Here is a 24,276-nt window from a genome sequence, read left to right on the forward strand (position 1 = left end):
ATGCAGGTGTGTGTGTGTCTGTGTGTGTGTGTGTGTGTGTGTGTGTGTGTGTGTGTGTGTGTGTGTGTGTGTGTGTGTGTGTGTGTAGTGTGTTTACCCATCTTGAGTAAGTCAATGTAATGTCCCCAAAAATCACAAAAACACGACACAACGGCTGTGTCATCATCATCAATAATGCTGTAATTATCAAAAGATCATTAGGTGCACGTTTAGTCACCTCATTCAAATCAATTTACACTAAATGTAGGCTGTAACTCAGGTATGTTGTATTGAGATATGGCTTTAGCCTCCTTATTGTGTTATTATACAATCCATACGCTGAGATATGTTTGCTGTTTGAGCGTCAGTTTCTCTCTTATTCCGCCAACAGTCTGACTTGTCACAGAAGAGAAAGCCCAGGTAGGAATTAATAACATTAGTGGTGGTTTGGCAACGCAGCAATGATTGGCAAGTCAAAATGGCCGTGGCAAAAAGGGTTTGTACGGGTAAATTCTCAAGACGGAAAAACACACCCACGTCACAACTTACTCACGGTCACACCGGTGAAATACACACTGGTTCAATTCTGCTTTCAATTGAATATCCGTTCGTGTTGACTCAGGGAAGGGAAGAAGAGACGACATTCTTGACTCAGGCCTCGTCCACTTGCACACAGGGAGTTTTGTAAACAGCGTTTAAAAAAAAACTCAATCCAGAAGAAAATTTAAAAACAAAATCGAAGCGCTGTGAGTCTCCATCAGGTGCCCACTGGGGGAACGTCAACCTCATGGTGGGGCTACTTGAAAAGTCAGAGAATCATCAATGTTAGTATGATTTGTTGTCTTGGGACCATGATTTTCTGCGCAAAATGTCATGGCTATTCATCTACTATTTGTTGAGATATTTCAGTTGGAACCAAAGTGGTGGAACTGACAAACAGATGCTGGCCTGAAGAACCGTCGTCTAACTTATTTACTTTTCTTTATCTTCTCAAAATCTCTGAGATCCAATTGTTGATTAGTGGGTGATTTCCATTTCATGATAACAGTTTTCTCTCTGCACTGTCCTCTGCAGCTCTGGTATTCAGTGTCAGCTCCCCATGTTTTGCCTACTTTGTTGCTGCAGCACGGCCACAAATTAAGAAACTGTTTTCATGCCTATCTCCACTATTAACAGCTGTCAGATGGTCCATTACAAAATACCGCCGATAGATCGGTTGTTCTGAAAATCATTTCTGAGGGATTTTATAAGTCAATGATATGAACACATCAAAACATGGCAACAAATAAACAGACAGAGATCAGAGACGATGTAATGCTTCCTCATAATTGCCTTTAATAATAAAATGAATATGTGTCTTCCTCTGACATTTAATGTCCATTTAGCACTTCCCTGCTGATGAAGGAACACTTTTTGATATGAGAAATTTGGAATTCAATTTGCAATTAAAAGATAAAACTCAAACTGTCTTCTATTTACTTCAGTGAGCTTCAGTGAATGTCCAAAACCTCCTGATGTGAAATAAATCATCTTTCTATTAATACAACTCCTGTGATCATAACCGCCGAATCTTCGGTCTAGTCATTTGTAATTGTTGCAGTTGATGGCAATTTGTGAGCAGGTTTTATGATCCGTAAATAAGACAGTTCGACCGGAAAGATGTTTCTGTTTCCTGAAATAATTGTGTTTTCAGCCTTCTCAGTGACTGAACATGTGCAGCTGAGGAGAAAAATAAACTGCCCCATCCAAGACCTGAACAAGTGGATTCTCCCTATATGAGTAGTCATATCATACCACCTTATCCAAGTTCCTCGAGTACAAAGACAGGCAGGAAATTAATTGTTTAACATTTGACTGTTTTAAGCCCATATTTATTAAAGTCCACTCATAATGCATACAGTATGTGTGGATCTACAACTGCCCATATGTTATTAATGAACGGTATACTTAACTCAGCTAGCAGGCAGACGTCACATGATTGAATCCCTGCCTAGTAAATGAAACTGAGCACTGAGGTGATGCTGGTTTTGCTGTGCCTCTTGTATAAGGTGAGTAACATGAAATGTGAAAACACTTTCCTCCTTACAAACAATAAGTGAGAAGAAAGACACCTTTACAATGTGGTGTCTGCATATTGCATTTTTAGTTGCCTCCAGAGGGTTATGGGTTTATATGAAGAACCTTGTTACTCTTTTCCTCTCAACATAATGACAGAGTGCAGTTTGCTGTCACTCCAATACAATGAAGGGGATAGGAATTGTGTTTGTGGTCCTCACAAGACTGAAAATAGATTCCATTTAATTTAAACTTAATTCTCCATGAAAGCTTGCACGAAAAGGTTTTATAGTAGATGTTGACATATTTTAAGTGAAGCCTTGTCTTCACCTGCTGGTGGTGGTAGATGTAAAGTCAAGGGATCAGTACAGACACCATGCATGTCTGTCCCAACTTTCATGGCAATCCATTCAGTAGTAGTTGAGATATTTAGTTTGGACCAACGAATGGAAAAATAGAATTGTCATCCATGTCAGTGTGAGTAAAAATGCATCTTGCCAGCGTTAATTCTTCATTGTTTTACAGCTGTTTGTTTTGTAATGTGTGTATATGAGGGAAATAATAGCGTAATAACTATTAAGTGTAAACGAAGTATTACACTATTGCAAAATAGAATAGAATAAGAGTAAGAGTAAGGAAAAGAAAGAAAAAATCCACTAAAATAACCTAAAAATAAAAGCTAAAATAAATATAAAAAGTCTATCAGAAGTAATACCAACAGCATTTCCTAGAAACTAAAAAAGAAAAAGTTATATTGATCATGATATTGAGAGTGCTAATCAATTATATTGAAAAGTGGTCAAACGTAATTTTGCAAATAGTATAATGAAAGTAAATTTCAACCATTTACAAACACCACATGATATTCCAATTTAATTAAGTAATATTGCATATGACGTGGTTATTATTGTTTTCAATATCCGATGATTCAGATGTCCTTCTTACAAAAGTGAGGCCTCTTTAAGCCTCGACTATGTCTACAGGACGGTTCCCTGAGGTGCCGAGGTGCTATTCACTATTTTGTCAGACACATTGCTCTCCAGCCTCACACACTGAGGCCGACCTGAGAGGTAGTTGCTGATCCAGGCCACTAATGGAGCACCCACATAACATTCATGTCCAGTAGCCTAGAGCAGGGCAAGTCTCATGGTCTTAAAAACACTGCAAAAGTCAAAGGACATGTCACTCAGACTCATGACTTGACTCTCATGTCTTCTATCTTCCTATAAATAATACCTGCAATATAATGTCATACGGGCGCCTACACTGCAAATACACGTATGCGAATACATCCCACCACAGAAAAAGCTCTCAGCGCCCAGCAGCACACGGCGGTGGTTGAACGAGCTCCGTTTACTGCCCCGTGGAAAGTTCCGTGTCACTGAATGAATGAGCCATTGTGTCAGTGTTGAAAATAAATGATCCTGCAACTTGAAAGCTAACGTTACACTTCATAAAAAATGTTGATTGAATGACACGCTTTTACACCCATCTATTACTTTGGCAATGGAAACGGTCTTAGGACGCTCATACTAATACAACAAAACGACTATTCTTAGTTGAGGCCAGTCAAACGAGCGTCACGCAGTCTCTGCGGGTGAAGCCAGGCTGCTAAATCGAGCGCAGACTCATCGCTCCTCTGCTAGCCTCGTCCTCAACTGAGAGCAGCAAACTCCGGCATGTGTGCATTTGTGCGCCCTTAAGATGAACAGATGTGTTTTATTTTGCCGGTACTTAGCTGAACATAAACGCGAGGCAGGATTCCTGTCTGTTGTTATGGACATAAGACAAACACGCTGTCAGTTAAGTAGCCTGCTAGCTAGCTGCTAACCATTCGGCTTCTTGTTTGTTATTGAGGCGTCGTCGCAGTTTGTGAACATATCTTTGTTGACGTAAGGAATTGTGTGTCTGCTGCTATTGTAATCGTTTGCTTGTTCGGGGAGAGAAATATCGTCCATGGTTGCGTTTGTATGAAGTTGTAAGTGTTGACACAACAGTGTAGCTTCGCTCTGTTAGCTAGCTGTAGCAGCTTCCCTGCTAGCCACGTAAACTGCTCCTGCTTGGTGTTGACGTAGCAGGAGCAGCTAGCTCGCCTGTCCTGTCAAGCTACTTCAGTTTCACATGAATCAGAAGACAATGTTGACAGCCTGCCTGATAAACTAAGACTTCTTCAACAAGGACATGAACAAGAGTGACTCAAGATGGTGTAGCTGGACTTGAGTCGGGTTCTGTGTCCTGTTGCATTGAGCGGATGATGAAGCGGGTCATCTGGCTGATATCAGGATTAAACAGAAGAATGATGAAGCTTCTTTTTGCCCTCGCTTTGATCGCCTACATTGCCTGTAAGTACACTAATGTGTGTAACCGAATGCATCTTTCCCGTTGAACTGCCACCATACAGTGACTTTATTGCCAAACATGACAACCAAACGTATGTGATTATAACGTTGTTAGTTTAATTGACACTGCATGGTGATGGTGGCCTAGACCGGACCATGTACCTTGTGAGACCAGTGTTGCCAGACCAGATTGACAGTTTCCAGCCCAATCAATCACAATTAAAAACCAGCCCATTTAATAAAAAACAAATGTATAACCGTCCACGTGTAAAACACATACTCATACAAAGCTTAAGTTAAAATGTTAATGTTAATGTTAAAATAAGCTATTGGAACCCACAAAGAATGCAGTCAGACAACTAAACACACAAAAAGCCATGAACACCATATACAAATTAAATTTATGTTTTAAATGACCATGTCAATTATGAAGACATCAGAGCAAGTAGCACCTCAATATATCACATAAATACAACTCATGCCAGTCAAATATTGATCAAATTAAATGAAACACGAGTGATCACAGAGACATTTAGTTGAGCTTATTTGGTAATATTGTTTTCACAATATTTTCAAAACCCACTGCTCAATGTTCACTCAACAGTATTTTCGCACGCACCATTTTATAAAAATAACACAATGTGGTAACACAATGTGTTCATTGTATGTTTTGATAAACATCATACATTTAGCTATTGATTAAATAATGTATTACTGTCACTGTTTACCCCACTGTGTCTCTGGCCGCAGAGAAACGGCTGAAAGATGGAGATGCATTGAACTGTTGCACTGTGTTATCACTAGTGATCTCTCCCAGGCTTGTTAGAAGTATTGATCGAGGAGTAAGTAGAAAGTCAATGGCAGTATAAAACAGGCAATAAAATGTGTTTTGTGACAGTGAGTCACCTTTAACTTCAGGGTGGTATTGGGTGTGGTTGTATCTGAGTAGTTTTTCCAAATAGAAGTACTAAGCTTAGTATTGCACCTATTTCCCAATAGCTGTAAGCATGTTGTCTGCCAAACCCATGGTGTCATCTTTTTTGCCAATCGGGCGATATGGTGATGAAGTTTTCACAATACATTTTACCATGATGAATATATATATATATGAAAACTAGTTGTATTGACTGAATATGGCAGCAATGGTAGGTATTTGATAAAGAGCTGAGCTCACCTTGGCCTTTCATATTTGCAAATCACAAGCAGTGTCCTTTATACTGGGCTTTATACTAGTTCACTGTGGTGAATGTTTCTCCATATTCAGGTGAGCTCACTGCACATGGTGCTTTCAGGTGATTACACTACTGGAAATTATATCAAGTCATAAACCAATTTTACCTCGGTTGAACTGAAGAAATACACTACAAAATATATGTTATAACATAGTGGACATGATCAAGACAAGACGAAACGGATGCTCCAGTGATCATATATCTTTGAATTGAATAAACTTAGAAGGTGAAAGGAAATAAGTAGAAAATACCCAGGTTTGAGAGACAGGACATTACCCGGTTGCAGTTTCAAACCATTTGAAAATAGATTATTTATGCAGGATCAGTTTGAACGTTTTTATTATTTACAGCTCAATGACTTACAATCCACTCGTCAGACATTACAGTTGTAGGAGCTGAGAGAAAAGAACTCCTGGAGCCTTCCTTGCTCGTCTCTCTTCGTCTTAGTTTTGCTCTTTCGCTTGTTTGATGCTAGACTGATATCGCTGAACTTGACACTGCACTTTACATGCACTTTTCAGTCATAATGCTGGGTTTTCTCTTTCTCTTCCAGCTGTCTGGGGAACATATACGAACATGAGGTACAGTAATTAATTTCTCTATTACCTAACTGAGTTAAATATTACATATTTTCCATACTGCATGGTAACAGCAGCATTCTAGGATTACTCACCTCTCATATTTTGTGGGAGGTGTAGTTAGTCGAATGAGGATATTTACTGTACATGATGAGTGTGACCTTTATCAGCATGAGCCATTCTACTCCTTGACATTGTGTAGTTTGACCCGCTTTATTGGCCCTTCCTGGTGAGAGCGTGTGGTGCTTATCGATTATACTTCCTCATGACGAATTAATCCCACTGCAAAATCAGGATTTGACTTTTATGGATAATCTCTTGTCAACAATATAAAATATTGTCGTTGTGGTCGACAAGTAGTCATACAATTTGTTGCTCCAGTCTGTTTGCACAGATTTTAGTTATTCATTTAAAGTAAAAAATATTTTCAGGACAAATGTAATTTCTTTCCCTAAATTGTGAGAAGGCATGCCATGTCAAAACAGATATATAAATGCATCTTATGGTTTTATATTTAAATAAATACGTATTGTTTGTCTAAAGCTCACAGCTTTATTATTTTCTCTTTGCTTTGTAATGCATTTATGCATTGTTTGTGCTGAATACAGTGTATTGTAATGATGTGAGACAATTTAATTTGTTAACTGTTCAAGCTCTTGTACCAGAGTAGCTTTCCCCTTTTTAATATCTCCATCTGTATTGAAAACCGACAAGCAGCACTGCTTTATGGCAGTATCGGATTATTATGCAATTTTAGCCAAAAACACAAATTCATGGTGTGTTTGATCCACACACAGAAAGCAATAAACACAGCAGCAATAATATTGACTATCAATTATCTATTGACTATCTATTGTGATACAAAGTTGTGTGTGTGTGTGTGTATATATATATATATATATATATATATATATATATATATATACTGTGATATAAGATTGTATTCCACAGTTATTGGATGGTGGGTGTGGTGCATCACAAGTTGCTGGAGGAGGTGGAGAGCTATTATTTCTGGCTTTGTATTGATTGCTGCAATCATCTTATACCCCTTTTGTCTTTTTCTCATTCTAGATCAATACAAGAACACGGAGAAATGAAGATTGAGCAGAGAATTGATGAAGTGAGTTTGACAAGTTGCTGTACCTTCACTTTTTTTGCACAAAGCACTGGTGCAACCAAAGCTGGTTCTAAAAACAATTTGTGAGGTGATCATAATTCTAGTAATTCTCTGGTTTATAGGTGAAGGGAATCAGCTACACTGCACACTATAGGTTCTCTAGTGCAGTTTGCCAAACCTTTTCATTGGCAACCCACTTTTTAATAATGACAAACCATCGCAATCCAATTCACGATAGGCCTTACCTATAAATAATGAGAAGAGCGAATTTGTGCATGAATGACGTTCCTGATCATTTTTACTGCCGTTTAGAGATATGTATTTGATGAATCACAAATTTGATTTATGCATGTGTTGTTGAAAACATAAATACGTGTTAAATCATTTTTAAACGAGAGTAAATAAATGTATTAAGGCAGAGTTTATTTCTCCTGATCAGTTAAACAAACAGATTGTACTCCAGCCTTTCATAGCAGATTCAATGTTGTGAGTAGGCTTTAATTATCAGAACAATACAAATATCAGGCTCCTGCATGTGGCTCAAACTGCAGATAAATATGTTAATTAAAAGATAGTGGAAGAAATTCTGCGAACGCATTTAGTGACCTTGATGAAATCTCCTGCAACCCACCTGTGGTAGGGAATGAATGCTTAGTGTGACTAACATTGTGACAGCTGACTCATGTGAGCTGGTCCAATGCGGGTTGAATGTGCACCATCAGGTCCATGTTACATTATGTCTGGTGTGCGAAACGGCTTTGTCGTCACTGCATTTCTATCAATTAAAATGATAATTTGGTATTTTGTCACATCTCCCGCCTGCATCCAGACACCGACTTCCGCTGCTGTACTTATGTAACCTAAATACCAAAAGCTATACCCTCGCTAACCAATCATTAATCGACAAGATTAGTGCTGTGGTTGAGGTTCCTAACAAGCCGCCCAGTTGCAACAATCATAGATGCATAAACCTGTCACAAGCTGCAGTGTATAATGAGTCACCAGTTCACCCATACGAGAGAGTAAGCAGCCACAGTGTTGCATGCACTGTTGTGGACAGATGCAGCCACTTTTGAGTGTGTGAGTGAGATTTAAAACTCTTAAATTATGTTAACTTGGCTTCCTTGATATAAATGTTGTTGCATTTTGCTAGTTTAACATATTTCGATTTTGTTTTCTATTTGTTCATAGTTCAGCTTGATGTGAATTTTGCTTCAAAGGGAAAAAAGGGCATAGTCCCACATGGTTAAGGGAAAATAACTTAGTTGTGGAAGTTTTGCTTAAAATGAACTTGGGTTTGTTTTCCTGGTTCATTTGAGCTGGAATGAAATTTGTAAATGGAAACCTGGTGAGGACCAAACAACCGAACCAGTAATGCTTGAAAAGGCCGATCTGTTTGAGGTGTGAAAGCAAAGAAGCCAACCCGAGGATTGCATGATAGCAGATGTGTGATTTTAGAGGGATTTCAAAATAATAATAAAAATATATATGTGAACTGTTCAGGAAGCAATATAATAATAATTCTCTACAAGCAACACATATATTATGTACAGTAACTTATTTAGTATCCAGGGTAACAAGTCTGCAAATGAATGCTGTGCTTTTCCCTGATCGTTCACACAGTCAAAAGTAGTTAAAACTGTGTTTTCTTGTGCTTGTATAATACTCTATGGCAGTGGTTCTCAACTGGTCTGGGTGCGGGACCCACCATCTCCCCTGAATGACAAGCTGCGACCCAAATCGAGGAAAATTTTCAACTTCTCAAATTAATGAAAAGATGGTGCAGTTTGAACCTGAGAGTACAGAATGACACACTGAGGTGCATCACTGACATAGACCTGAGTCTGGAGGAATTCATACGGGGAGAACTGGGGATGTTTACTCCTGACGACAAGAGTCTCAAAGTCTGGAGTTCTGCTGCGTTCACACCAGAAGCGTTGCGAGTAGGTTACATGCAAAGTCAATGCACAGACGCGTATGGATGCGAGTGAAGCGCATTTCTGCCGGGCGGCGTGAAAATGTGTGCCTCATTCACAGATAATATTATGAATCAGACACGAGGACGTTTGTGGGACTTCCATAACATGTAAAGCAGAAATAGTGGTTATTTCTGCTATGGTGGATGTTTTCATGACGATAAGCTCCTCTCTGGCGCGTCTAGCACAGATAGACCGGCGAATAAACTCACGGCAGTAAAGCGAGGTGTGAACGCATTAAGTCCTTTAAAAAAAGTGTGAAGCAGCCAACCTACACTGCAGAACTCATTCTAATATGCCTCTTTTTCATCCTGCCTCTGCCTGTTTCTTATTCATTCAAACATGCGGTCGATTTGCAGTCACTTGTGAGACTCGCCATCAAAAATCGATATGCCATTGTTACATGACAATTTTGTGAGAAATGGACGTCCCATCGCCAAGGTAATGGTCATTCACAGGCGTACTGCTTCTTGCAACTCGTCAATTCCCTGGCCTTGTTCACAACTTGGTCATAATCTATTATTACCCATTATTTTAATTACATTTTTTTTAATAAGACACAGGCTTAGACATTTAATTTGTTTTCACTTTCAGATACATGTTCTACACACATGAAAATAACCATAATTATAACTATACAACATCAAACTTATGTTTAACTGAACAATTTGTCAAACACAAATTTGGGCCACTGCTCCCAAAATACCACCTGTGTGTATCCGGGACGTATCAACATCCCCGGGCCTCGTAAGACAAACTGTCGGATCACTTTAATCTGAACTAAGCATTGACTCACTCGTGCGTCTCTCCTTTCTCAACTCCCTTTAGGCTGTGGCTCCTCTCAGAGAGAAGATTCGGGATCTGGAACAAAGGTGTGTATCTCTTTTGCAAATCTTGTCCGCATACTTGGGGACACAGAAATTTAGCAATTTAGTTTTTACCTTCAATATGAGCATATTTTCTATATTGCAATACCAACACAAAGCTTAGTGAAAGGTTAATGAGCTATTTATTATAATTAAAGATTTGGTCCGTAAGCTTGAAAACCTAGCAAGAGTATGTTAGGTTTTTAAAAGATTCCAGCTGCAAAACCCATCCCAGTATTTAACCAATCATGTAATGCGGGCCGCATTAGATGATTAGACGGGGTTTGCACCAGGTTTTTTCCTCTTAAGACCTTTTCCTCCTCAAGACCCAATATTAAATGCATGTTTTGATTATTTCTTTAGATCTTTTCCCCCCAAAACAATATAATGTTCATTCAAAGTTAAACTTGACACACATACCATCTAAATGACAATAAATAAGCCTTTAAACATACATCAGTTCTGTGTTAGACCAGTTTGAAGTCCATGGAAGAGCAGCAAGCTGTTCCCTACTTACCAGGTATTTAATATTGTGAGACTAGAAGTCACGTGACTTCAGCATAGCAGGCTATGCATGTATGAAGTCAATATCTGCTATTCCATTGCAACTACTACATTACAACTTTTAGAGGTTGATTGTTTGTGTCTCCTTTAATGCCTTGAATGCTAATGAGGAAAAAAAGGTAAAACCCCTTGTTTAGATTGCATCTTTTGCACCATGTCTCTACTGTGTGGTGCTTTCTATCAACCTGCAATATGCCACAGGATTACAAGAGCCTTTAATACCAACCTTGATGAGGCATATATATGTGAATGCTATTTTGGTTACTCAAAATGACACGTTTGTTTTATTACAATTTGGTTTGGCCAGTGTGTCTAACAGGTGTAAAAATGTTTTACTCACAAAAGTAATCGTTGAGATTTTGGAATGTGGCAACATTTCTGAATCACCAAACCAAATCATTGAATAATTGTTTTCACTGTTAAAATAAAAGAAAATATGATATCAAATGCTGAATAAAATACATTTAAAAATGATTAGAAATGTTAAACTGATACAATAAGACGCCATATGGCTTCAATGCCTCCGAAAGAGAAAGGAATTGGTTCTCAGGAAAAGCAATTAACTTATGATGCATGTTATGAGAGCAGCACTTTCAGATGCAGTGAAAGTCTGTTAATGTAACCTTCAATAACTGGATTTACGTTTCACTAATGGATGTTGTTATGCTTCCTTCACATGGATTTTTCTTCTTCTTTGTCTTCTCTCTAGTTTTTCTCAAAAATACCCACCTGTGAAATTCCTGTCAGAAAAGGATCGGAAAAGAATTTTGGTATGCAACAAACACAATTTCACAATAACTATTGTATTGAGGACATTAGCAGCACGTTGTCACAGGCTATATAGACTGAAACTCCAACCTCAGCTCTAATCATGATTAATCTCTAAAACTATACCTAAACGTAATCATTTGATTAGAGGAGCAAGTACAAGTGGCACACATTTTATGATTAGAACGCATGTTCTCAGATATTCCCATGTCGTGTGTATGCATGTCTTTGTCTCCGGACAACATGGTGCATGGCCAACACTAACTGACATGAAAGAACAATTAAAACTTGTCCAATTGATACATATTCCTGAATTAATTTTTCTCTTGTAGATGGTTTAGATGGCCAGGCTGACTTGTTTTGTTTCCGGTTCGCAACCGCTACATCTTCTACTAGGCATCAAACTAGGCATCAAACATTTGACCAAACTACACTGTAGCCAAGTTTATTTTCTTCAAACCATTTGATGCAAACATTCCTAATTTGCATTTCTCTTTTTGAGATATTTTAAAAGTTTGCTTAAAAGTTGCTTGACAATTGAATGGAAACACGGCGAAAATCTTTTTTTTTTTTCTCAAAAATGTTAAATCACCACAACCACAAGATGGCCTTGGGCATACAGTCATTAATGTGCGCAAAAAAATATTAGTTTGATGGATTCAGTACGATGCAGGACTAGCTGCGGACAGAGAGACTCATGCAGGCAAGCACACGATCTGGCGGAGATCATTTAATTGTAATTGTCACATACCCTGACCCCACTTTCCCCATTTTGTTTGGTACATGCTGAAAGTCAGTGTTTCAGAAGGATTAAATATCCTTTGGTGATGTTATCATACATGTGTTTTTTTCCACAAGATCACTGGTGGGGCTGGTTTTGTGGGTTCCCACCTGACTGACAAGCTGATGATGGATGGCCATGAGGTGACTGTGGTGGACAACTTCTTCACAGGAAGGAAAAGGAATGTGGAGCACTGGATCGGCCACGAAAACTTTGAGCTCATCAATCATGATGTGGTGGAGCCTCTCTATATTGAGGGTGAGCGAGAGAGTAAATGTGGGAGCTGATGATCTACTATTGGGGATCCATGCTATGACCATCTTATCTAGAGAGAACTAAGTATGCTCAAACTTTGACGGACCAGGGAGGTCTCACAATTCATTTTAGTCATAATATTTCTACTATAATGACAACATCTTCTGCCATCACTTTGGCTGTAAGGGCAAAGGTATTGTACAAACAAGTTAGTACAGTAACAAAGAAACTGGATTCTCAAAGTTTACACTAGCTGTCAAATTAGTTGACTTGTACTTTATGCCAAGAACTGTTGGTAATTGTTAATATGCTAAGTTTGACTACTGTACAGAAGTAGATATCAATTTATCTCATAATTTGGACTGACAACCCTGTTTCAGCCTGACAAAAAGAATGATTAAAAAGCTCTCAGAAATTACATTGAGCAATGGAATCTAGTGGAATAGAAGTGGATTGGGACTTTGGCTTTCAGTTAGAAAACCATTTAAACTAGAAAGATGCACTCAGTAGAGCGCATATATCTCCCATATGTGTCTGAAAAGCCCACTGCTGTAATGTTTGATTTAATGAATACAACCCTCAATTGACTGCAAGTTTATCAGTTTCTCACGAGCATGTTTTGCATAACAGATACGCTCTCATTTTAATCTGTACCGATGTCTGCCACAGCTCTGTGCCGACACTCGCGACTTGAAGTGCTTCTAAACGAGCGGCTATTTACTCAGGCAATTGGTGGGAAGTCATTGTAGAAGACACTTCATACAAACTTGCCCAAAACAACATTTAACAAACTAAGCTGCTGTCAATAGCTCACTAAAATGATGCATTACTTTCCATATATTGACAGTGGACTGACATTTACAGAAAAAAGAAAATATATCTGCCAGCTGTAATTGGTTGTTCCTCGACAGATGACATGCTGTGCACTCTGCAGCTTTCTAAAAGTGAAATCAACAGTGTGTAATATTTAGGGAGATTAATTGACAAAAATGTAATAATATGGATAACTATGTTTTCACCAGTGTATAATTACCTTAAATGAAATGTTGTGTTTTCGTCATTAGAAAAAGCTGTTAACATCTCGGGAGTGGGTCATCTTCCACAGAGACCGCCATCTTGCACCTTGTTTCTGCAGCAGCTGAGAACAGACAAACCAAACACTGTCTCTAGCGAGAGTCTTTTGCATTTTATAGTTACCTAATGGTAGGGATGGTTTCAGCAAAAATAACGTTATTAAACAGGCCCTAGTGCTAAATTATAAAAGACAGGAGTATTGATGAGCTCTGATGTTACTGGTGTTTTTTTTTAACTGTACTCTTTATATATTTTGGTGTAATTTATCATCACACTGCATCATGCATCTCCTCCAAGAGACCACAGATGACATTAAAGGGTTTCTAAAGTTTTACAGCGGAGATTAGAATATCTGTCCATAGGACCACTATTATATTTTTGTATAGTTTAAATCAAATTTCCTGCATTTCTACAACACCTAACCTCTTGAATTAACCCTCCGACATATCCCAAATAATAAAATCGGTGCCGACCTATTAATACCCACGTTGCACTCAAAAGAGCCAACACTTAGATTCAGGTCCTTTGCGAACACAACGCTTTTTGAACACAAAAGCATAATATAGGTCTTATCCCTGTTTTATGTCGTAGTAAAATACTGTTTCTCCATTTTTAAATTCTTCCAGCGCTGAGTGTTACACTGTGATGTTATTGTGTGGATGTTAAAACAGGGGGCGGTGGCATTTTTGTAGGATTTTCAGTTTGATGCTTTGTAGAAAAACTGTTGGAGTCTTGCAAACTCCATTTAAATGCATTGGCCCATTACTGTTCTCAGTTCTATCCATGAATTTGGTAAATAAATTACATTTAAAAGTAAAAACTGGAAAATGCAAACTAACAAAAGACACCAGGAAACTTCCTGCTAACGTCAGTGGCTACTTTTTTACGTAGTCAATTAAGTATTGCAATTACAAGAGAAAAATGATCAAAAAGAGAATGGAACAAAATGTGAAAGTAAAAATGTTTTGAGTTATGAATCAGGAGGTCAAGCCATCTCCTGCGCTTTACAGTGATTGCATTCATGTTGAGAAGAAAGGAATGAAGTGCTTTAGGAAATGGGAAATATAATAAGGAGTGCGAGAGAATGTGTCAGATGTCTGTGGGAGAAAAAAACTGTTTTTGTTGGACAATGAAAGGACATAGTTCATATGTCTAGTCCCTATTTTTAAGGCCTAAGTCATTTGCACGTAACATTCTTTCAAATATATGATTAGCCTTATGTGAGCTAATGTGATAACTCTGAAGTAGTTTGAAATAGTGTGTCACCATGAACATATTTTCTTCGTTAGTCACATGTCTGCCAGGAGAAAAGGTTGTAATGTCAATGCTCTGGTCATCATGGTACAGACGTAATTGGCTTCCCTTAATTGTTGATATTAGACGCAACAGAAACACACATTTTTGTCTGACTTGTTACTCCTCTTCATCAGCTTATTAATGCAGCTTTCTTTTCAGTAGTAAGGCTGGCTATTAGTGAAAGCTTTAAGGTCAAGGTAACAAGCTACAGTATTTAGAATTCAAAATAATTCCGTTGCACTTTCATCAAACTGCTTTTAATGTGTGACTATGTGCTCTATGTTCCTATTTATTTTATTTGCTTTATTGTATAGTTTAAAAAAAAAGTTGTTTAAAGTGTCTGAGTACCATGAAAAGCGCTATATAAATTAAATGCATTATTATTATTATCAAATGTAGCTGAAAGAGTTGTCCGTCACCATGTGAGTTGATTTACATTTCTCCTGCTCTTTACAGTGGACCAGATCTATCACCTGGCGTCTCCAGCCTCGCCGCCCAACTACATGTACAATCCCATCAAAACACTCAAGACTAACACCATTGGCACTCTTAACATGCTTGGTGAGTATATTAAGTGCACCCCACCAATATATGACTTCATAGATGGTTCTCAAAATCAAACCTTCATGTTAGACTTCTACATCTGAATAGTTTGTCATCACATAACAGAGATATTTATTTTTCATTAAATGTGCTCACACAGGAGCACTGTAATACATTTGTAATGTATAATGCAACAAAAGTATAATAATTTGAATAACCAACAAAATATTGTAAATTATCTCGTTGTTGGAGATCCATCCTTTGAAAAAGTGTTTTCATGAATTGTTTTTCTTCCCCCGAGCAAAAGAGTAAAACAAAAGTCACCATTATTCTCCCTCATTACACTTTCAACTTTTATCATTTCATATCAAACTGCTTACAGAAGATTGCCAATCAGAAAGCCACTTTGAACGTCTATGAGTTTAGATGAAACACATATTGAGTGGGAGGCTCTGTGGGGCATTTTGAGCATCAGTCTTCTTCATTCTGATGAATTTCTATGCAGCAATTTATGGTGGTTTATTTATGTAAAATAAATATAAAAAGTATGCAAATGATGCGTTGATTGATTTGAATGAATTTGTATACCTAAGGACTTATAGTGGCTTATACTACAGTATATACAACGCACACATAAGCTATTATAACTTCGGAAAGCTCATGTGTGTTTTATTAACATTTCTGCTCATGCTGATGCTTTAAAACTTCCTAAACATTCAAAACATCGCACACATCAATGTTCTCGGAGAGCTCCTACCATTTTGAGAAGAAACTAATATACGATAATATTATATAATAGGAGGTTGGAAGATTGCTATCTTTGAGCTAACTATTTTCTTTGTCTCACAGGTTTGGCCAAACGCGTCGGCGCCAGACTACTCCTGGCTTCTACTTCTGAGGTTTATGGAGGTAAGGAAGATGCCTCCCACTCTTAGATATTCTGGTTCTGCAATTACTTTTTGTGTAAATGGTTAACTTAATGGGCGTCTTGGGAAAGATACTTGATGGATGTGGAGTTGCTGCAAAAACCACATCCCAAGACGTATTAGTTAGATTAAAAACATCTCATGGATCTTCTTAATTTCTGCTTTGGGTTTTGAAAACACTGACATGTGCTTAAAATTCTGACAAGCACATCCAACAAACCTTAAGGTCTTAATAATGTTTAGGAAGCCAGATGTCTGCCACACCCGGCTCTCTTTGTCAACACTTTTCCGGGTCTTTTATTGAAGTCACTCACAAACCAGCAGCAGTATCAAGTGATGCTTTGTTCAAGGGTCTCAATTAAGCAGCACAACAGTTATGGCTGGCTTTGTTTAAGGCAGCATTTATGACCATAAATTACTATCTATACTCGAGCTCATCGGAAATATTTCTACCAAGCAATCAAAGAATGAGTCATTCATCCTGAAATAGTAGTACAATCATAATACAGCATGGGAGTCATCTATTCTCTACTTAAATCAGTACTAAAGTGCTAAAACGCAGCAGAAGTTTCTGAACAGTGAATATGTTCATATGCGTGTGTAAATCCGTAAAATGGAAAGCATGCAATTCCAGATCCCTTTGCCTTTTGCATGTGTCTAAAACGTTTGTGTTCCAGATCCAGAAGTGCACCCACAGAATGAGGAGTACTGGGGCCACGTGAATCCCATTGGTCCTCGTGCGTGCTACGATGAGGGGAAACGTGTAGCAGAGACCATGTGTTATGCCTACATGAAACAGGTATCCTGACTGTACAGCATGCATCTGAAGTAATACCAGCTTCTAGAGAGGCAGTTTATCTTTATTTGATTAATGGTCACGTTAGTCCCTGTGTAAATTGAATCAGTAAAATGCTTTGGAGCAACGCTCCGATTCCACACATGTAACATGAGCCAAAACTCCAAAATAACTGAAGTACAATCAAAATAAATCTGTAAAGTAATAGAAATATTCCATTATGGTTGATTTCTAGGATTTCTTGATTAAAAATAAAATGTTACGGCTTGCTCAGATCAAAATCAGTCAATCAATCAAACTTAATGCAACTTTCAAACAAATCAAATGCACTTCAAAGTGCTTTACAAGTGATTGCCAAACATTTGAATTTTACAAAAATAAACTGTATATAAGAACATAGTAAGTGTGACATTACCCATTGGTTTGTCGACTGCTGTTTTGAATCCTTGCGTTCAGCATTTTGGCCATTGCCATCTTGTTTTTTTGCATCCAGAAATTCACGCTAAGTATAACAGAACACTGAATAAAAGTTTCACTTTCATGTGCTAAAGAAAAACACTGTGAAAGGGTTCAAACACAAACGCAAGCAACTCAAAAACTGGACAAGGCCGGGGCAGCGACCTGTCAATCACAAGGTAGCATTCTAGCTTTATCATCTATTTTTTTAAATGAAGATCATGCTGTATTGAAGAAGACTTAAAACTAGAGATTGAGACCATAAACTCTTTTTTTACAATGTTCACTGAGGTAACAGTGTTAGTGTGCATAATAAGTCTCTCTGTGATGCTCAGAGAGAAATAGCCTTACTTTGGAAATGTTCTTCAAATAATAATAATAATACTTTTTGAGAACATAGTGAAGTATCGGTAAAGAAATAGCAATGCATCTTGTGTCAATGACGCATGTCTGTTTTCTTATATATTTCCTTAAATATCCAGGAGATGTTGAGACTATTTTTAATATTTTTTCCCTGTTATGACTTGATTGACGCCAGCCTTTGATAATCAGATATGATTGACTTCTCTTGCCTTTCCCCCAGGCAGGTGGTATTTATTTATCTGCCTCGCCTCCTGCTCCTCCTCGAACGGCTCATTATTTCTTTCACACATTCCGGGAGAATTCTTGGAAATGGGCGGCTTTCAATATCCAGACAAGAATATCACTCAACACATCTATTGTCCAGTCATGTAATATAAATTGAGTAACATTTAAAAACTGTTGAGTGTAGGTTATGTAGAGAGAAAAGCATGTTTTCTGCTCCTCAGACGGAAGGCAAACCTCAAAGATGGTAAACTGTTCATCGGTTTACTTTGTAGCTCGTTGATATGATGCATTTAAGCTAAATTGTATCATGTAGAAGGCAATTATTATTATTATTATTAACAATATTTATAGAACAGTTTCATATGATTTAAGGAGCCTTATCAATTTTATAAGATTATATAGGGTTGAGCATCTTTTTGGAATTCAGCACTTTTATTATAATACATGAATATTATTAGGTGCAGATTTCCCCCCACAATTATGCATTAAAGTGCGTGCGTGTGTTGATCTAGTTTGGTGAATTTCTGTGTAGGTTACACGTTGCAGGCATTGAAGAAATACTGTAAGCCTTTTATTCCAGATGGAGGTTTACATGTTAAAGCTGTGACTCAGTTAATATTTACAGAAGGCCACTTGCCGGCCGAATAAGCCGGCTGCTTTACTATTCATTTTAGATTCTAATAAATTTGTTGTAATTCCAGCCCCACTTGCTCTATGTGCGTGTCTGTCTGTCTGTGTGAGAGCTGAGAGGTTGTATCCTGCTAAGAGCGGAGAGTCTTCAGTGTTTGATCAATATTAGCAAAATAATTGATAACAAAACGCATTAAGAATCCCATTGACGGGTGACATCCTCATTAGAAAGGCTCCTTAATTAAGAAATCACCCGGACCAGTAGCAGCAACTTGATGTTTGCGCAGGAAGCATACAAAAGTCCACTGAAAGTGCCGCAGTTTTAATTAATGCTACACAGATGTTAACGGGATGAATGAAAGATTTAGTACATTTTTTTTATTATCTTTTAGAAGTTGAGAACCAGTCGATTCATTGTTGCTTTCTGAAAACAAGGTTATTTCACGTAATGATGAGTTTTACCTCGACTTCGACCCGTTATGTTGTTTCGTGCATTCCTAACATTGAAAATCTAATTGGGGGAAGTGAACAGACTGGACATGTGTTCTCATTAGGGGAGCAGTGTTACTAGTAATTATGAGGGACAGGTAGAAACGTGTGCCAAACGGTTGTTATGTCTGTCTGTGCAACCGTTAGGGATGGCGTTTGATTGCATTTTATCAAATTTGACTTCAATGCCAAATCTGCATAATTTTGTCAGAACTCTGAATCTTTCCCAACGGTGTGCTGACAGCTCCTCATTAAGTAATTGCCTTTCCTACACACATCTGCAATAACATCTGCAATAACACAGATGTGCAGGATTTAAATGGTAAATTAAATCACGCATTCCTGTGTAGTGACAAGCAATGAGATCGTTGTTTCTGAAAAACATGAATTAATTAAAACTGTTATCATTGACATACTCCTTTAAGCTGATTCCTTGAAGTTATTATTATTATTATTATTATTATAATCTGAACCATTTATTTGCCAGGTATGTTACACATACGATGAATTTGTCTTGGCGGGTGGTGCATACATTAGACAAACAACAACAATCAACACAGTGCAGAAACAGAAACATATTATTTTTTAATCAGTATTGGTGTTAATCTTCAAAATGAGTTCAATACTGATGTGTTTTAAGACTGAAACAACCCTTCCAGGTATGTGTAGAATGGCGTCTAAAACCGCCTCTTCATGTTGTCTTTCTGTGTCCTTGTTCTTCACTAGAATGAATAAATGTATAGGTTGTGGCCATCGGATTTCATGTATAATTCATAATGTTCATGTTTTTATTCACGTTATATAACCTAAAATGGATTCACCTCATCTGAAGTAGCATGTATTGATGCATGAGGATGATTTATGAAGGCCATAGATTATTTTTTCAAAGGTAGAGTTTTCTTTTTCTATGGGATCATTGTGAGTATCCATAATGTAGTTGACATGAGTGTGCAAGGAAAGCATACTGTCATACTTGCCTGGTGTACAGACTTGAGTTATCAAGCCAGATACACATTTCAACATGTTAGGAAATGGTTTTATCCATTAATGGGTAACAATGAAACATCTGGTTCAAGGTAAAGGGCTCACTCTATTACTGTGTTCACTAAATCGTGAAAACATTTTACAGACTTGTTACACTTTGCTGCTTCACTGTTCAAGATATGTGTCGTTAGGCTGTTTATTCAGCTTGTATATCTGGACTTTCAATAGCTAATGTATTGATGTCGTCCAGATTCACATTTGCACACTACTGGCTGCAATTTCTGTGCGTACCTGCCAAAGTCTGTGCGTACCTGCCAAGCTTCGTATTAACACTGTATATAAAGTTTAAAAAATGCAGTAAATATACCAATCAATCGAAATATAAATAAATATTAGAGCCAAGGAACAACAAAGTTAGTAAATGTCTAATGAGTCACCCGCATTCTTGTTTCTTTTGCTCACAGGAAGGAGTAGAGGTGAGGGTGGCAAGAATCTTCAACACCTTTGGCTCCCGAATGCACATGAACGATGGACGAGTTGTCAGCAACTTCATCCTGCAGGCTCTCCAGGGAGAACCTCTCACTGTATGCATTTAAGATGTCCACTCATTGATTAGCTGACTTAGGAAAAAACTTTCTTAGGCTTGTTTTTTTTCTCCAGGAGTAGCAGTGTGAGGATGTACACATTGAAATAAGCCTCAGTCTGATGATCGATTTACTGCAAAGGCAAAAGAAAAAGCCTGGCAATCATCTTTATTTGAACATGATTTTGACTGAAAAGTTACCCTCAGTGCTCCTAATCTGGATCTGTTTAGTGTAAAAATATTAGGGATATTAGAAAATAAAACATTTTCCCATAAAATAAACTAATTGCAGTGATCTCTCGAGTTCTAATAATTTGAACATGGCCATGACAAAAATAATGAAGTAGACTTGATTATGATACACCAAATAAAGTCTTCTGAGTAGAAGTGTATTGTTTTATGCATGGCAACACATATTTATATCCTTCAGTTTGTGCATTATGCAGAAATAATGATACATTTCTGTTGTTGTTCTAGGTGTATGGTACTGGCGCCCAAACAAGAGCCTTTCAATATGTAAGGTAAGATTGCTTACTTAAACCTATTAATTTCCCTGGAATACATATACAATACATACCATACTTTTCTTCAATTTGTGCCAACGTATTTCTCATGGAGAATCTCATAATCTCTACCCACCAATTAGGAAGCAAGATGAAAATATTCATAATATATAATAATTATATAATTCATAATAAATCACACAACTTATGATACATAAATGATTACAATTAAAAGTTCAATGCCAATTATACGCTATATTTAGTGTTGGTTGTTATTTTTTTGAGACAGACAACCCAAAAAAATAATTATTATTTTCTTCTGGTCTTGAAAGTATATCAAATGCTTGTGTGAATGCCGCAGTGTAACGAGGCGAAGGAGTCAATTAAATTGGACTTTGAAGCTTATTATTAAATACCAATATGTGTGTGTCTTTCTGCTTAGAAGCAATATGAGGCAGGTTAACGGGGTGTTTGTGTGCAGGTGAGAGAGATTATTTTGATCAGTTTGAAGAAGAGAAATCAGAGACGCGCTCCTATCTCTTTGATGCATAAACTCGCCGGCCTGTACGACTTTTGCTTCGTGTAAACAGTGAAATGCCAAGGCCTTCATTAAACTCTGAGAAAAGTTGAAATTACTTTGTTTCTAACACGATGTGTTGAATGAATTGAGGGATAATATGAAATTCTGCAAGTCATTCTTTCAATAATATTACAGTTTTTATTTATATTATACATTTTCTGTCATGTAAGGCTGTCTGGATACTATATGCATGACACAATAGTAATAATAAAAAACAATCTTCTATACAAACTGCATGTTTTCTAGTTTGCAATACTGAAAGAAGACTTTTGTTGGGCATGATGTGCTGACGAAAGTGAGAGACCATGGAAAGAGCTCCTGCTGAAGCTGCCACGTCTCTGCTGGCCTTGGAGCGATTTGTTCCACTATGATGATGTGCTTAATAGAAAAGCAATACTTGTTGGCCCGCGTCAGCTGAAGAATGATGGGAAATGTATTACATTACATGTACACTGAGTTCATGGTCATGCAGTAGCCGTCATACACAGCAAAGCTACACAGTGACATTTAAAAGAAGAGGATCCATTTGAATAACTCTGCTTCTGTGACTGATTTGATCTCCAGTGATCTGGTGAACGGCCTGGTGCTGCTGATGAACAGTAACATCAGCAGTCCAGTCAACCTGGTGAGTTCATCATACCCTGTTGTGCTTCACAAATTGAAATTGATACAGAAAATGACTCATGGGTCCTTTTCTGTCTCATGTACACGCTGATGTGACGAGTGTTATGTGGTCTGTTTGCAGGGGAACCCAGAGGAACACACCATATTGGAGTTTGCTCGTCTCATCAAAAGTCTCGTTGGTAAGGCGTCCACTCGATCAAGATAGCCGTCATTCTGTGCGTCACTGGAGACTCTTATCCCACGGCGTCTCAGTCAGCGGCCAGTCGCTTTATGGCCATCGGCATGTGGTGCTCAAAGCTCCGAAAAGATACAGAAAATAACAACTCAACAGCAACGTCTGTGTCCAATGTTTGCATTGGAAATGGCTTCCCTGGATGACTAAATATAATCTAGCCGTATGTTGTTTTTCACTATGAATAATCTCTATTATAATCAGAAACATGGAGGAGAATAAGCAAGCAGCCCGCTGACTGTGCTGATGTAAGGTAGATTCTCCATAGCCAGTCGTCCCATTTTAGAGAAGTCGTAGCTCCAGGACCACCTCTGATGCTTTTGTGTGTTGTGGTTTCAGGTGTTGGTCATGTAACTGCCAATGTGCCTTGACTCATCTCATTCATAAGCAATATTGTTGTTTTATGTTGTATAATCATCAGAAGTATGACATGTAGGAGTAAGAAGAAGAATAACATCAACATGTCCTCCTCTCTGTACTACTACTTGCATGCTCACACACACAGTGAGCCGAAGTCAGATCCAGTTCCTCCCAGAGGCCCAGGACGACCCACAGAGGAGAAGACCTGATATTCGAAAAGCCAAGATGCTGCTCGGCTGGGAGCCGGTGGTACGTGTGGCACACGGCAGACTCGCATGCACACGCAATGTCCTGTAAACCAACTGTAGACGGTGAAGCACAGCGTGTAGCCCCGCGTGGTGCGACTGCTGCAACTGCTGCAGAGCTGACCAACCAGTTCAATAGCTGATCAGTGTCTCATCTGCAGAATGTGAATTCTCTCATTCTGACTGCTGTGTTGACTGGAATGTGTAATAGAGCAGACACTGATATTTTTATACAGAGGTGGATTTACAAGATTAATATCAAAATCGTTATTAAACCATGATCTCTTGATATCAGTATTTGACCTAGTATTCAAAGTTAAAAAAGCTAAGTTATAAATTCCAAATAAGGCATTGCAGATAGTTTTTAAGTCCCAACATTATATTGGCCAACATTTTTTTTTTTTTTGTAACATTGACCCATAACAGAAACATCTTTGACATGTTAAGCATGTATTTACAGTTGTTGGCCAAATTATGGGATGCATGAGGTCTTAAGACAAATACTTCATAATTTGCAAAGAATATTATTGGCTTACTAAATGGCACATGACACATTGTTCAGTATTTTTCTTTGTTTTGGTTTTCACTCAGTGGCAGTATCTTTACTTTGTGTGTGTTGTTGTGTCTTGTGTGGACAGGTACCCCTGGAGGAGGGCTTGAACAAAACGATCCAGTACTTCAGCAGGGAACTGGAGCACCAGGCCAACAACCAGTACATCCCCAAACCTAAAGCCGCCCGCATGAAGAAGGGAAGACCCAGACACAACTGAACTCAGGTTTTCCACCACTGACTCTCCATAACACAGGAGGATGATAAGACTTCTCAGAGGACCCTTGCAGAGCAACTCTCAGAAATA

General features: G+C 38.0%; 1 protein-coding gene across 1 annotated transcript; it reads left to right on the forward strand.

Moving 5' to 3' along the window:
* Positions 1–4,285: 4,285 nt before the first annotated feature.
* Positions 4,286–24,209, forward strand: uxs1 (UDP-glucuronate decarboxylase 1; the record flags this gene model as incomplete). The annotated part of the gene is made up of 15 exons (XM_079230773.1): positions 4,286–4,376; positions 6,159–6,186; positions 7,255–7,303; positions 10,105–10,148; positions 11,416–11,476; positions 12,333–12,513; positions 15,337–15,441; positions 16,273–16,332; positions 17,027–17,148; positions 20,757–20,876; positions 21,353–21,396; positions 22,523–22,583; positions 22,704–22,761; positions 23,320–23,423; positions 24,058–24,209. 15 exons carry the CDS (start codon positions 4,286–4,288, stop codon positions 24,187–24,189), a joined length of 1,260 nt encoding a protein of 419 aa, XP_079086899.1. The 3' UTR covers positions 24,190–24,209.
* Between the last annotated feature and the right edge of the window lie 67 nt (positions 24,210–24,276).

The sequence above is a fragment of the Taurulus bubalis genome (genome assembly GCF_910589615.1).
Source record: "Taurulus bubalis genome assembly, chromosome: 15".
Lineage (NCBI taxonomy): Eukaryota > Metazoa > Chordata > Actinopteri > Perciformes > Cottidae > Taurulus > Taurulus bubalis.